The sequence below is a fragment of the Myiozetetes cayanensis genome, unplaced genomic scaffold (genome assembly GCF_022539395.1).
Source record: "Myiozetetes cayanensis isolate MyiCay16 unplaced genomic scaffold, myiCay2020 scf108, whole genome shotgun sequence".
In the NCBI taxonomy this organism is placed as follows: Eukaryota; Metazoa; Chordata; class Aves; order Passeriformes; family Tyrannidae; genus Myiozetetes; species Myiozetetes cayanensis.
The window spans coordinates 15,154-29,572 of NW_026086694.1; the positions used below are offsets into that span (position 1 = coordinate 15,154).

General features: G+C 37.7%; 1 protein-coding gene across 3 annotated transcripts in view; it reads right to left on the bottom strand.

The window, feature by feature from the left end:
- Positions 1-235: 235 nt before the first annotated feature.
- Positions 236-14,419, bottom strand: part of LOC126635116 (F-BAR domain only protein 2-like) — a 106,408-nt gene continuing 92,224 nt past the window's right edge. For 2 of the 3 annotated variants that reach the window (XM_050306054.1, XM_050306056.1), the window contains 7 exons: positions 14,272-14,383; positions 11,169-11,324; positions 8,894-9,026; positions 7,695-7,894; positions 5,402-5,466; positions 3,641-3,805; positions 237-3,404 (listed from right to left, as the gene is read on the bottom strand). In XM_050306054.1, coding sequence (XP_050162011.1) covers positions 3,382-3,404; positions 3,641-3,805; positions 5,402-5,466; positions 7,695-7,894; positions 8,894-9,026; positions 11,169-11,324; positions 14,272-14,383 — 854 coding nt within the window. In that variant the 3' untranslated portion in view covers positions 237-3,381. Of the gene's footprint in view, positions 3,405-3,640; positions 3,806-5,401; positions 5,467-7,694; positions 7,895-8,893; positions 9,027-11,168; positions 11,325-14,271; positions 14,384-14,419 lie in introns of all 3 variants that reach the window. The other variant, XM_050306055.1, reaches the window with a different exon arrangement.

Consider the following 14,419-nt stretch of genomic DNA (forward strand, 5'->3'; position numbering starts at 1 on the left):
TTCCCCACACCAGGGATCCCGCTCCAGTTCATGCAGTGCCTTCACCCCAGTGATCCCATCTCCTCCAACACCGGTCCCCACTCCTCCTTCTCCCTGCTCCTTCCTTCAAAATTGCACGGTGGCATGGAGAAATTCAACAAGAAAATCTAAACCACAACATACATGTACTTTTTACACTTTTTTTTAATTTCTTTACAAAAGTCTTGTATTGCTTCAAAATTGTAACTTGCATCCAATGCAAATATAGGCATAATCACTTAGATGAAAAGTCTTGAAACAGAACTGCTTTATTTAACTAAGAAATGAAAGTAATACTTGACTAAAACCAGCAATGCAGTCTTGCATTTTCATTAATAAAATATTGTCATATTAAACACAATTTGATTGCAAAGCAGATTACAATTAAGATTGCAGTAAAAAGACTGTGTAGGAAATAAATAAGGCGGTTTTATTACAAGCAGGGGCTTCCATGGTTGCCATGTGTCGAGATGCCTGGAGGTCATTTTGTTTGGGGAGTTGGGGAGTCATTTGGTGGTCAGGGACTGGTGGGCTGCCTGCATTACTTATTGCTGCTTGCAGATCTGCTTGCAGTTGTTCCTTGCTGCTTGCAAGTCTGATTACAGTTACTGCTGCTTACCGTTACCTACAGTTACAGTGTGAAGGCGGGCCGGAAAGCATGTAAGGCAGGGAGATCAGTCTGTGCTCACTGCCAGGGAACCACGCAGCCAGGACAGGGAAACAACCTGATAGGTCGGTTAAGACAACCAATGGACTGCACCAGAAAGCAAAGGAAGGTGTGGCCCGGCCCTGAAAGGACCCAGTTGAATCCAAGAAGAGGATTATATCACCTTTTAAGGAAGAAAAGGAGTGGGGCTTGGCATGGGAGGAGTGAGGGAGTGGTTATGTAAATCAAGGGACCTTAAAAGGGCTCGTCCCTCCCATTCTGGGTGTGTTTGGACACGGTCACAAATCTGGTGCACCCAGTGCGCTGAAATTAAAGTTCTTTGTTTCACTTTATTTGACTGTCTCTGAAATTTTAATTAGAGATATTTCTCACAACTGTACCATTTTATATGTTAGAAATTTACCATTCAGTAAGGTTTGCAAGTTAAGAGCCAAATATACTCTTCCAATCAAATCTACAGTACAGTATGTGCTTAGCTAATAATGGAACTCTTATCTGCAAAAGTGTGTAGTATACATTAAAATTTATGTAGCCTGTACGCAGCTTAATTTATTGTAAAGTTTCAGCAGTCCAATTCATTATTGGTTTTGCATGTTTGGGAGTAGCAGGGACCCTGCAAAAGAAATGGTGAGGAGGCAAACTGATTTGGAAATTTCTCTTTGCTCAAGAAACCTGCTGTGGTTAAAGAAACATGTTGAGAGAATGTGTGAGAACAACCACCTTTTGTCCTTCCTGTGGAGCTGCTTCTTTATGAGACTAAACAGGGAACTTTCTTATCTGAGAAGATGCCAAAGAAACATTCCTTCCCACAAGTGGGGGAAGGGAGGTGTAGGGGAAAAAGGTAAATGGCTCAGAAAGCAGCACCTGGAATGCCCAAGGGCCCCTTTGATATGCACGGCTGGGAGGCCCTGGGGTGTGTGTATGTTTTTTGCCACCCAGCTGCTGCAAGTTCATGGAGCTGTAAGCGTCTCTGAATAAACTTCCATTCCTGCTGGAAAGTCCTTAGCTCAGCCTTCTGATTTTACCTGCATGAACACTGGAACTGACACATGAATTAGTTGAAGCAAGTTTTATTGTTTTAATAGAGAATTTACAATAGATACTGGTATGTATGAAGTTCTTTCCAGAGAGAGTGATCAGGCATTGGAATGGCCTGCCCAGAGAGGTGGTGGATTCACCGTCCCTGGAGGTTTTTAAGATGAGGCTGGATGTGGCACTGAGTGCCATGATCTAGTAATCACAGTGGGGTTGGATCAAGGGTTGGACTTGATGATCTCGGAGGTCTCTTCCAACCCAGTTAATTCTATGATTCTATGATTCAAAATGGTCATATAAAATTTCCACTTGTAGGTTAATATTTTGCCCCAATACTTTTGATTTCAGCATTTAAAAAAACACTTGATAATACAAATACAATAAAGATTTTTTAAATTAGTGACTTGCTTTCAAAAACATTACTTATGTGTCACTTCCCTGTGCTAAAGCTGTGGCAAGCAGATTAAATGCTAAAAATGGTGGATTTAGATAAAAAATTAAACTAATATAAATGGCAGTATTTGTCATCCTGCTGCTATAAAATACCCATCTAAAATGCTATTTCTCCCAAAGTACTATGTTTACATTCACATCACACAACCCTCAGAGCACTTAAATTCCAAAGGTTTGCAGTCAAAGTGAAAGGAAATGCTGCTTGCTTTTATCATCTTCTGTGATTTTTCAGGATTTTCATCTTTGGTAATAATAAAGTTACCATCTCAAAGTTTCAAAGTCCTGCATGATGCATCTCTCTTTACTGCAGCTGTATTTATTGCAATTACCCCAGGAGGAAGTAAACCAGTATTTTAAACCTCTTTTAAAACAATCTCCAGTTTTGCAAATCTGCTTTCTAAATTCCAGTCAAAGGAATTTTTATAAAGTTGTATGTATTATACAAACACTGTGCTTTCCTGATGAAGAGCCAAAATTTGAAAAAGGAATTGAGTCCTGTGAATAACAAAGTGTATAGGCACAGGTGTTTTTTTTTAAAGGCACAAATGTTATACAATTCATATAAAAATAAATTAAATCTACAGCATTGATTCAAACAATCACAATACCCATAAAATTTCCTAACTGCAGAAGTAAATCTCTTCTGTCTTTTGCAATTTTGTAACACATTGCACTTAGGAAAAAAAACCCTATGTAAAACAACTTACCTGTTAATAATATATGATACACAGGCAGTAAGTTACATTTTTTTTATACTTCTCTAACTCAGCTGGTTTTATGGCATGAGTGGATGGAATAACTATGTGAGACTTTGCTTTCTTTTCAAATTGGTAATTGAAGAATCTGAAAAATTAATATTGCTTATGGAAAGACGAAATATTTTTTACTTACTTTCCCATATTTTTAGGTTCAATGTTTACAGTATAACATAAAATTTCATACTTTCAGTACAACTATTGATTACTACTTTGACTTCATCTATAAATTTACTAATGATCATTTACAGAAGTATTAATTTCAGTGCTATTATAAAGTAATAAAAAGTTTCCAAAATGAGTTTTAAAAGTGCATTTCCTGTTCTGATGGTTAAACCTCAAAGTAGGTCAACATTTAAAAAAAATTAATGCATGTTAAAATAGTGTTTGAAAAGTAGAGAGGTCAGAGTAAACTTCTTGCACTCCTTTGATCCAATGACTTCCACATGTTAATCAGCAGTCTGCCATATACCATCCTGAAAAATAAAGGTAGGGTTTTTGCAGTCAGTAGATAAAACAGTTTTTTTCAGTATTTTCCTGCAAGCAGTTTGACTAACTATGGAAAACAAAAAAAGTAAAACAGTTTTCAGCCACATTTTTTGAGGAAAAGTAATTATTTATGCATCACTTATTTAACAGTTTTATAATTTATAATTTAGCACTATATAACATATCATATTAATTTGAATATATAAGCATGTCGGTATCTTACCAGTGGCAAATCTCTTCTTAAGGAGAGAAAGTCGATAGCCAGTGCTTACTAGCTCTACATCTATTCCTGAAAGGGTGTTTCCTTCACTAATGAATTGCACTGCAAGTGTTGCTGGTTTACTGGGTCCTTCTGAAAGTTCAAATTTTGCCCTGAGTGATCCAGAACCTATAAAAATAACAAAACTGAAAGACTGGTTGTTTCGCAAGACCAAGGCAATCTCCCAAAAATTTTAGTAGTAAGGAGTAGAACTAAAATGGTGATCTTTAAGACCTATTTCTAGTGGCAGTTCTATATAGATTTTCAGAAGAGATGAGAGTACAACTCTTTTTTCTAATACTCTGCTTAAGACAGTGACTAGTGAATAAATTAGAGGGAAGCAATACACATTTCTACAAGATTATACTCATAGAAGAATGTGTATATCCGACAGCCTGGTAGTCTCTTATTACATTAAATACCTGATTGTTCCCTGTAATCATCAGTTATGCTTCCTGGTTTATCTTGTATGTAGTACTTTTCATTAGCAGATTTTAAAGTACATCAGAATACTTAAATGTTTTCACAATCTGCCTGGATGAATGCACATGAACAAAACCATCGGAAGAAATGCAGTTGAACAGTAATGTACCAAGAGGAAAGCAATTCTTATTTTTTAAATAAATACAAGGTCTGATTAAATACATTTCCCAAAAACCAGTTGCTTTTTCATAGACAATGGTGAAGTTCACTTCAGTGCCAGTATAAAGTAGCAATAGTTCAAAATTACTTTAAGTACACCTTTGTAGTCAATGCAAGACATAAAACCCCCCCAACATTATTGTTGGTCTCCTTTTCTAGTTCTTAAACAACACTTTTTTTGTCCTTACAAAATATGCTGGGAAAAAAAGATTTAAACAGTGAATTAATGGAATAGTGAAAGTCAAGTATTTTTATTTATTTAAAACAACTAGTCAATTGGAACTTCTAAGTGAGGAGGAAAGCTAGTAACTGAAATTTTACTAGGGTAAAAGCAGGAACTGATGAATGAAATTGTTTTATGCAGTGGCTTGTTCTTGGCTTAAAGTCCATTTCATTTTTCCAGTAGGTCTGTCACAGTTTGGATAAATCGTAACTTCTTTCCACTGTGAGTATGGAAACTCATATATTCAAGTGCTTAAAAAAAACATTGCATCTGCAAAGGCTGCGAGGGTTGTGACATCACCTGGACCTCAGGGAAAGGCAGCTGGGCAGAGGACAACTTGTACCTTACAGAATGCTATATAAATTACAGCTCTCAGCAGATGTACATAGATTTTTTTTTTCCTGGAGCTGTATAAGGTCAAAACAAAAAACCCTAAAAATGTTGGTTGAGAATCATCTATAGTTGAGTCTATCTCAGCATAGGGCTCTTGGATTTTTTTCTTTTCCCCGGTTCTTCCACTTACCTCTTTCTACTTTATCTCAACTGTCAGTGTATGGAAAATCAGAACACAGATGTTAAATGTATTTCCCTTTCAAGAACTGCTCATTTCCTTGCCCAGTCTAAACTCTGTTTTAGTGGCACTAGCTGCTTTCAAGGGTCTTCACTATTTTGCTTTTTATAATTAGCCAATATTTTTATATCTCACTGTTAATGGAATGTCTCGGGAGGAATTTGATAAGAAAGTGGACTGATAAAGAGGATATGGCAAGTGTAAACAGGCATGAGGACACAGAGGCTAAAATGTTTATCTTTTTACTGTTATCATTTTTCTGTACAAGAAAACAAAACAAAAGACTTACCTCCATTCTCAGACTTCTCTGAAATGCTAGATATTTTCCAATAAGCTTTCATCTGATCTGCATTCCTGTAAGACAATGGAAGATTAGTTATAAGCACCAACTTTTAGAATTTTTTTCAGAATATTATTTCCCCAGATTTACACTGGCACCTTACAGACCTATAACCTACATCTCTCAGTGGAGGTTTATAAAAATATTTCATCATTTTAAGGTGAGTTTGTGGAAAACTATACAAAACAAAAAGGAAAACAGAAGGGTGCACCTGCATTGCCCCTGAGCTTGCAGCAGACCTCAGACATATATACCACCTTTTTATACAGTTAACACTGTTCTATGCCCAGGTTATGGCTGCACTTCACAACTCAAAACCCTCTGTGGTCTCAAAAAGTAAGGGCAGGCCAAACATGCTGGAAGCAGTTTGAAAGATGGGTTTTTGTGCTTCTTGATGATGGTATGAGGGGGAGCAATATTGTTTGCTATGTGAGACTCCTGGCTGCGTGAATTTTATTCCATTTCCATTCTAGTAAAACTAGTTGGCAGAAGTGACTCAGAGCTGAACTTAACTTCTGATGCTGTAATGGGACAGAAAAGCAAAGGGCACCAAGCACCATAGTCTCTAAGCTGACAGGGCATTTTAACTCTGAGAACTTTGCAGCTGTTCTGTCAAAGTCAAGTCAACAACTTAAAGCTGTGAGCAGCATGAAGTGCTGATAGGTTTGAAACTGTCTGGTATTGGTGTAGCAGGAGTGAAATGCTCACACAAGTAGCATAGATGGTAGTGGTTACTTGCAGGAGATCGAATCAGAAAATATTTATTCTTAAAAAAACCTCAACCCTCTAGACCAAGCATATAGCAGGAGACACATACTAGAGCTGCCTGGGACATGACTGTATTTTTTTGTCAGGTTTCAAGTCTCAAAATTCTAGCCTTGTGTAGTTGCCTAGGTAAAAGAAAGAATACATGAGGCTTGAGTCCCTTACTCTGATGAATCTGAAATGAAACTGTCACTAATCTTTCCAGCTAACACTATGTGTTCTGGGTGGACATTCCTGTCCTCACTTAGGTTTCATTACTGAGGGGTTTGTGGAAGAAACCTGAGCAGGGAAGGGGGAAACTGGCTTCATCAAAAATTCTAGTCAAGTTGTGGAAGCAAGATACTGAACCTGCCCTTGCTCAGAATAAGCTTAAGGAGATTTAGTTAAAAGTATTGTTCCCTTGAAATACCAAGTCAAGAAAGATTCAGTCTTGGCAGGATTTTTTCCACTTAAAATAATACTGTATTACCACTTTGTCCAATTAACACATTTAAATGTACTGTCTCCAGAATCATCAGAACCTTTCTGATAAATACACCTGGCTTATTTTATTTCTGAACCTTGCTTTATAAGGTAAATTGATCTATAAGTAATAAGGTTAACAAAGCCTGACCTCCCACAACTTAGTATTCTTTTCCCCTCTTAAACTTCATGTTAAAGACCCTCTTGTTCCTCTTGAAAATAAACAGTCCAGGAATAACATTACATCTCGGCAAGTGCCTACATGCTGCCAAACCATAGGCGCAGTGATTGAATTCTGCTCATCTTTTGCTCCAAGGATATTGCACTCTGCCTAGCCCTTCTACCCCATGCTTGTTTTCACAAACTTGTAGAAACATAATTATCTGAGACACATCTTACTTTCAAGTGCTGCTGTAAATGGTCTGCAGGCTTAGAAGGTGGGGCCAGATAGCTGTGAGTCAGATAATAATCAGCATGACACTTGAATTGAGAGACAATGCTACCTGGCTTACGAAAAGTTCTTCGGCTACTGAAGTTTGTTTTAAAACTATTTCAATTATAAGATAATTTTTAAGCTAGAACAATCAAGAAATATTTTTAAGAACTGCATTTCTTCTAATCTCTATATATCTTGATATATTTAATAATACACACACGTACATACATAATGGCTTTTAACCATTAAGATATTTCTGTTTCAAATAGTGTTATTAAAAATATCTATCCTGTCTACTGGCAAAAAGAAAGCAAACATTAGAAATTTCAGAAATGCTTGTATTCAGAAAGGTTTGTATTATTATGCAGTTGGAATGGGTGCATATAATCTCATTTTAGTCAATGTGAATTGGCTGTACATCATCTACTTTGGACCAGAAAATGTCCTAAACATCTGGTACCATGCATTTTATCAAGAGGAAAAAAATTCTCTGTTTCTTCCAGTGACATTTTTCAGGATGACACTAATGAATACTCTGAAATGAATTTGAAATAATATAAAGAAAAGTATTACTATTACCATTTTGCAGGTGGAAGTGATTGCATGTTTGTTACTCCTCCATCTACTGGTACCACAACTTGCACATTAGACAGCATACTAGGCACATTCATAGACTCTGGATTATACTTATAATCCACTCTCACATCAGTAGTGCTAGCATTACATTTCCAGTAAGTTGCAAGATTCAAGGGAGTGGACTGGATGCCATTTGAAGATACCTGTAAAAGAATAAACCATTGAAAGCATCTTAATCAAAATATTCCTATTTTGGGCAGAATTAGGGAAAGATGGTAATAACTCTAAATCCCGACAAATTACCAACAGAACAATTGACCTCTGAGCCCTTAATCTCAGAATTCTGAAGACTGTTGTAGCCTAAAGTAATTCCTGGTTTGTTTGGGTTTGAAGTCTCTCTGGGCCGTGAGGCTCCTTCCTGTTCTGGTTTTCATAAGTCAAAACAGTTTTGTTTTAGTCTTCAACTAGACCTTATGACAGTGACCATCACCCTCTGGGCCTGACTGTTCAGCCAGTTTTCAATCTCCCTTGCTGTCTGATAATCCAGCCTATACTTCATCCACTTCCCTATGAGGATGAATGACAAAAGCCTTCCTGAAGTCTAGGCAGACAATATCCACTGCTCTCCCCTGATCTATCAGGCCAGTCATTTCATCATAGAAGTTTATCATATTGGTCAAGAATGACTTTCCCTTGGTGACTACTCCCGATGACCTTCTAGACCTTCACGTGCCTGTAAATGGTTTCCAGGATGAGTTGTTCCATTATATTGTGAGAGGTGATAACATTATGCATTCTCATATATTACAGTTGATACGTTACAGCATCAAAAAATATGCAATTACAAAATCAAAATAGACTATAATTACAAACTCAAACAAACCCCCACCAAACCCCCAAATTCAAGAAAAACTTAACTTTGTTAACAAATAGTTAAAGTGTTTGAAGCTTGCACACGTGAATTGGACTGAAGTGTGAGCAAGCTGAAACAGGTCATGAATGAACATAAAGGCATAACCTGAATTCACTCAGCCTTGGCAGAATCAATGCACTGGAAACAGTGACATACCCAGAACTGGCTTAGATGAGGGATGGCAGTTCATCTGCATGCAAACAGGCAAATAACAATTCTTATAATTTCTGTACAGATATGAAATCTGCCAGAGTTCCTTAAAAAAATTCAAAGGGAAAAAAGTGTTTACCTGATACTTTAAAACATCCACATTATAATAGGATGCAGATGGATTGTGCTCTGATAATTTCTTGAGGTAGACAGTTATGGCTTGCATGTTCATCCAAAAATCCTTACTACTGGAGTCACTTTGTGACTGATCACTACAAAGAAAAAGAAAGATAGGAATCAAAAAACAACACTGAGTTTTATTATTTTGTATGTCTAAAAATTAAGACTAGATCTTTCCCCTTCTTCACTATTCCAAGCAAGAATTTGTTCTAATGCTTTATAACACATAATTGTACCTTCCTAAATATTAAGACAAATTACTGTTTGTTGTAGCTGGTAAAAATTCTCCTTCCAGGTTGTCAAGCAGTGAGTTTTCTCCACTGATGATCTGCATCCCAAGATGGAGTGAATGCCAAATTTGGATTTTACATTTAATAATCAGGTGCCATGAGAATGTGTAGGAGGTGGGAATGAAAGTGGTGCTTGAAGAGGAACGTTATACAATTTGGGATAAATCCTAGAATCATAATTAGCTTTTGTTATGGCATAGCTTCGCTAATGCAATTGAATTAAGATTTGTGCTGTATGTTACCCCACTTTGACATATTTATAGAGAGTGCAAGCTTTTAAAATTTTTTCAGTTAAAAGTGATTTTCAAATTATTATAAAAACCTGTTTCTCAGATACTTATAGTTGCATTTAATCTTAGTAACAATTTATTATATAATTTCTATATGTAGGTAAGAGTGCATGACTACAGAAGCAAAATCCTGGTTGGGAGCTACTGGAGCATGAAAAGGTGTTTTGCAGCTCAAAAATATTTTCAGTTCTGGTGGTATCAGGTTTATTTTTTAATAAGGATGAAGCTTTTAAGAAAACTGATTCAGAAGCAAAATTCAAATAACTTCAGAATCAGAGCTCCACAGGTCATTTGTGGATACATAGAAGAACTGCATCAATCCCTAAGGAGGCATGCAGAATGTGCATGCAGAATGAAAGCTGAAAAGAAGCATCTGGAACACAGTAAATATAACTGCAATGGGTTGAATGTGCTAGAACAGTGATTTACATACCAGTAACCTGTCCAATTTACTTAGAATTTGGTTGGTTTACATGAATTACATGAATTACAACATGAATTACAGTGTTGTCATGCATGCAATTTCCATTTTCAGTAAAATATATAAACACTTATAACAGAGGCCTTCCAAAATATAAACAAATGATACCAGTAACAAAATCCTTCTGCTTTCTCCTTCTGAAATTCTGACATCTCCACAAATATCAGTCACATTAAAAAGTTCCATCTCTATAAATACTAAGCAAATGATAGTCATTGTAGTATATGGTGAAAAGTCAAATTATTACCATATGGGTTTAACTTCATAAATATCCAGTACATGCATCCTTTTTAATTAGAGGTAAAGCGTTAGTACTCACACAAGAATGCTAGAAATTTTGACTTTTTTCCAAAATATAACTTTTCAGTATAATTCACTGTCAGATACAGCTCTTCTAAAATTTCAGTTATAAACTAAACAAAGAATGAGAAATTAAATTTTGAATCAATATTTCATTACATTATGAATTATCAAAATAATACTAAAGAATGGATGTATGTGGTTTGATTGTTTCAAAGAATTTTTCCAATAAATGAAATAGAAACTGCTCAGCTGAGACAAGTGTCTGCTTTTTTTTTTTTTTTAAAGATGTACAAATGCTGTAATTTCAACAATTATTCTACTCAACCAGCAGCTTTTCTTCTTAAGAATTCTCCTAAGCATGGTGCTATACACTTGAGAGATAAAGTTATGTAATGGATTTGATCTACCATAGAAATTATACAGCTTAAAACACACACTAATAACTGACAAATTAAACCATTGTTATTACTGTATAAAGAAATCCATATGACGTTTCCTATTTTTGACAGTTTTTCTCTGTAGTTATATTAGTTACATTGTTCATATAGAGTGATTAGAATGTTTTTTGTTTTGTTCTTGTTTTCAAATAGTTTATTAAACCATTTTATTTATAAAATGTGTGTAAAAAACACAGCTACATTTGCAAACTATTTTTTGTGGCTCCTGTTATATTCAGCATAAGTTTCAAGTCCAGTAATCACTGAAATTTTTAGTGGTAGCAGTGAAAAGAAACTGAGCTAAACAAGATTAATTCAGGAAATTATGTATAAGCAAATCAACAAGACTGTAGAGAATTCTGATTTACATATACAACAATTCACATTTTAAAAATTATGTAGTTTACTATTATATTAAAGAAAAATACAAAACCTGTATACAAGTTGTGCATTTGGAAGAATCTGCTCTAGTTTGCTTGTGTTTTTTACCCTGAAGCAGAGCGCAGCTGAAGATGGGTTGCTGGTGAAGACTTTAATAATCCCACTTGGGAATGATAATGTCATATCACCAGTAATCTTCACAATACATCTAGAAGAGAATGAAAACATCAGTTTTATTACACTTCATTTACTGTCTAGTTTTAATACTAATTTTAAATCAATCATACTTTTACAATCTGATGAGCTGATTTCAAAACAGAAAATTGGCAGACTCGGCAATGTGCACTTCCAACCCAGAAAACCAACTGTGTCTGGGACTGCATCAAGAGGTGTGATCAGCAGGTCAAGAGAGGGGATTCTGCCCCTCTACTCCACTCTTGTGAGACCCCACCTGAGTACTGCATCCAGTTCTGGGGTCCCCAACACAAGAAAGATGTGGACCTGTTGGAGTCCAGAAGAAGACATGAAGATGCTCTGAGGGCTGGAGCACCTCTGCTATGGAGATAGGCTGGAAGAGTTGGGGTTGCTCAGCCTGGAGAAGAGAAGGCTCTGGAGAGACCTTCCAGTACCTAAAGGGGACTGGTCATAAGCTTAAGTAGGGTAGGTTTAGATTAGGAAGAAATTCTTTACTGTGAGGGTGGTGAAGTACTGGAACTGGATGTCCAGAGACGTGGACTCCCCATCCCTGGAGGTGTTCAAGGCCAGGCTGTATGGGGGTCTGAGTAACCTGGTCTAGTAGAAGGTGTCCCTACACATGGCAGAGGGGTTGGAACTAGATGACCAGTTTTTTCAAATATATATAATGGCAAAAGACAATGTAGAAATAACATTGTCCCATTAAAGGATGAGGATGGTCACCTCACAAACAGGGACAGAGACAAGGCAGAGAGAGGTGTTTAATGTTTTCTTTGCCTCTTTCGTCAACACGGATGAGGGACCAAGGGGGCCTCAGTGCCCTGAGCAGGAGGACCATGAATGCGAGAATGATCAACTCCCAGTCAATACTGAACTTGTGAGGGATCTGCTGCTCCAACTGGATCCCTATAAAACAATCCATGATGATATTCTCAAAGAGCTGGTTGATGTCATTGCAAAGCCTCTCTCAATGATTTTTGAGTGGTCTTGGGAATCCAGAGAGGTCCAGGCTGAATGGAAGCTGATGAACCTTGCACCGATTTTCAAGAATGGTAAGAAGGAGGACCCCAGAAACTACAGACCTGTCAGTCTCACTTCAGTGCCCAGTAAAATCATGGAGAAAATTATTCTGGGAGGTATTGAAAAACACCTGAAAGACAACTCAGTCTTTGGTCACAGCCAGCACAGCTTCATGATAGGAAAGTCCTGCTTGTCAAACCTGATTTCCTTCTATGACAGAGTAACCCACCTAGTTGATCTAGGAAAGTCAGTAGATAAAACATTTTCAGACTTCAGCAAAACTTTTGATACTATCTCTCACAGTTTTCTTCTGGACAAAATGTCCAGCACACAGCTGGATAACCATGTTATGCATTGGGTGAGCAACAGGCTCAGGTAAAAGAGTTATAGTGAATGGGGTAACATCAGGCTGGCGACCTGTCACTAGGGGGATTCTGCAGGGGTCCATCTTAGGCCCTGTGCTCTTCAACATCTTCATTAACAACTTGGACGTAGGACTCAAAGGAATACTAAGTTTGGCGATGACACTAAATTGGGAGGAGCTGTCTACTCCCTCAAGGGCAGAGAGGGTCTGCAGAGAGACCTCAACAAATTAGAGAGATGGGCAATCACCAACTGTATGAAGTTTAACAAGGGAAAGTGCCAGATTCTGCACCTCAGACAGGGCAACCCTGGATGTACATACAGACTGGGGAATGAGATGCTGGAAAGTAGTGCTTCAGAAAGGCACCTCGGGGTCCTGGTAGATGGCAAGTTGAATATGAGTCAGCAGTGTGCCCTGGCAGCCAGGAGGGCCAACTGTGTCCTGGGGTGCATCAGGCAAAGCATCACCAGCCAGTCAAAAGAGGTGATTATCCCACTCTACTCTGCACTGGTACAGCCTCACCTCAAGTACTGTGTGCAGTTTTGATCACTGCAAGATAAGAAAGACATTAAGCTATTAGAGAGCATCCAAAGGAGGGTCACAAGGATGGTGCGGGGTCTGGAGGGGAAGGCACTGAGGGGTGGCTGAGGTCACTTGGTTTGTTCAGCCTGGAGAAGAGGAGACTGAGGGGAGACCTCATTGCAGTCTTCAACATCCTCATGAGGGGAAGCAGAGGGGCAAGTACCAATCTCTTCATTCTCATGACCAGTGACAGGACTTGAGGAAATGGCATGAAACGGAGTCAGGGGAGGTTTAGGTTGGATATCAGGAAAAGGTTTTTCACCTAGAGAGTGGCTGGGCACTGGAACAGGCTCCCCAGGGAAGTGGTCACAGCACCAAGTCTGTAAGAATTCAAGAACCATTTGAACAATGCTTTCAGGCACATGGTGGAATTATTGGGGTGTCCTGTGCAGGACCAGGAATTGGAGTCAGTGATCCTGATGGGTCCCTTCCCACTCAACATATTCTATGATTCTATGATCTTTAACATTCCTTCCAGCCCTAACAATTCCATGATTCTAAAATCAATTTCAAATGATGGCAATGTTGCACTATGACAACGTATTATCACTTTTAACTTGGAAATCAGAGGAAATAAGAAAAATGTTTAGCTGGTTAAGCATACAGTAGTATGGGTGGTTATTTTTCAGGCTTTGAAAATATGGCACAACTATGCTTAGGCAAGGCCTAAGTAGCATATCAAGCAATGTGACAGAGGGAATGAGGTACTCTTAAGCTGCCCAAATTTACATATAGCACCTACCTGACTATAATAGAAACCCTTCTCATTTTCAGTGTTCTCACTGAACACATTCTTGTAAAGCAGGGATATATGAACTGCTAGTTGGATGCAGGCCAATACAGAGTGATAAGTCACTGCTGTCACTTAGAGGAAAAAAACCCATGAATCGGCCTTCTAATGTATATGCATTTTCCTCCAAAATATTAAAAGTACAACCAGTGCATTTTTTTATTGGAACTTATTACATTCAAAACAATTTACTATTTAACTAACTTTGTGGGATCTGCTCCTTTAAAGTAGGCGTTAACAGACTCAGTAAGGGCTACTGCAACAGGCACGGTATCCTGGTTTCCAAGTCTGACAGGACTGGGACCACGTGAAACACCTAGAATACATACAGTGTATAGGTTTAATTTTCAAA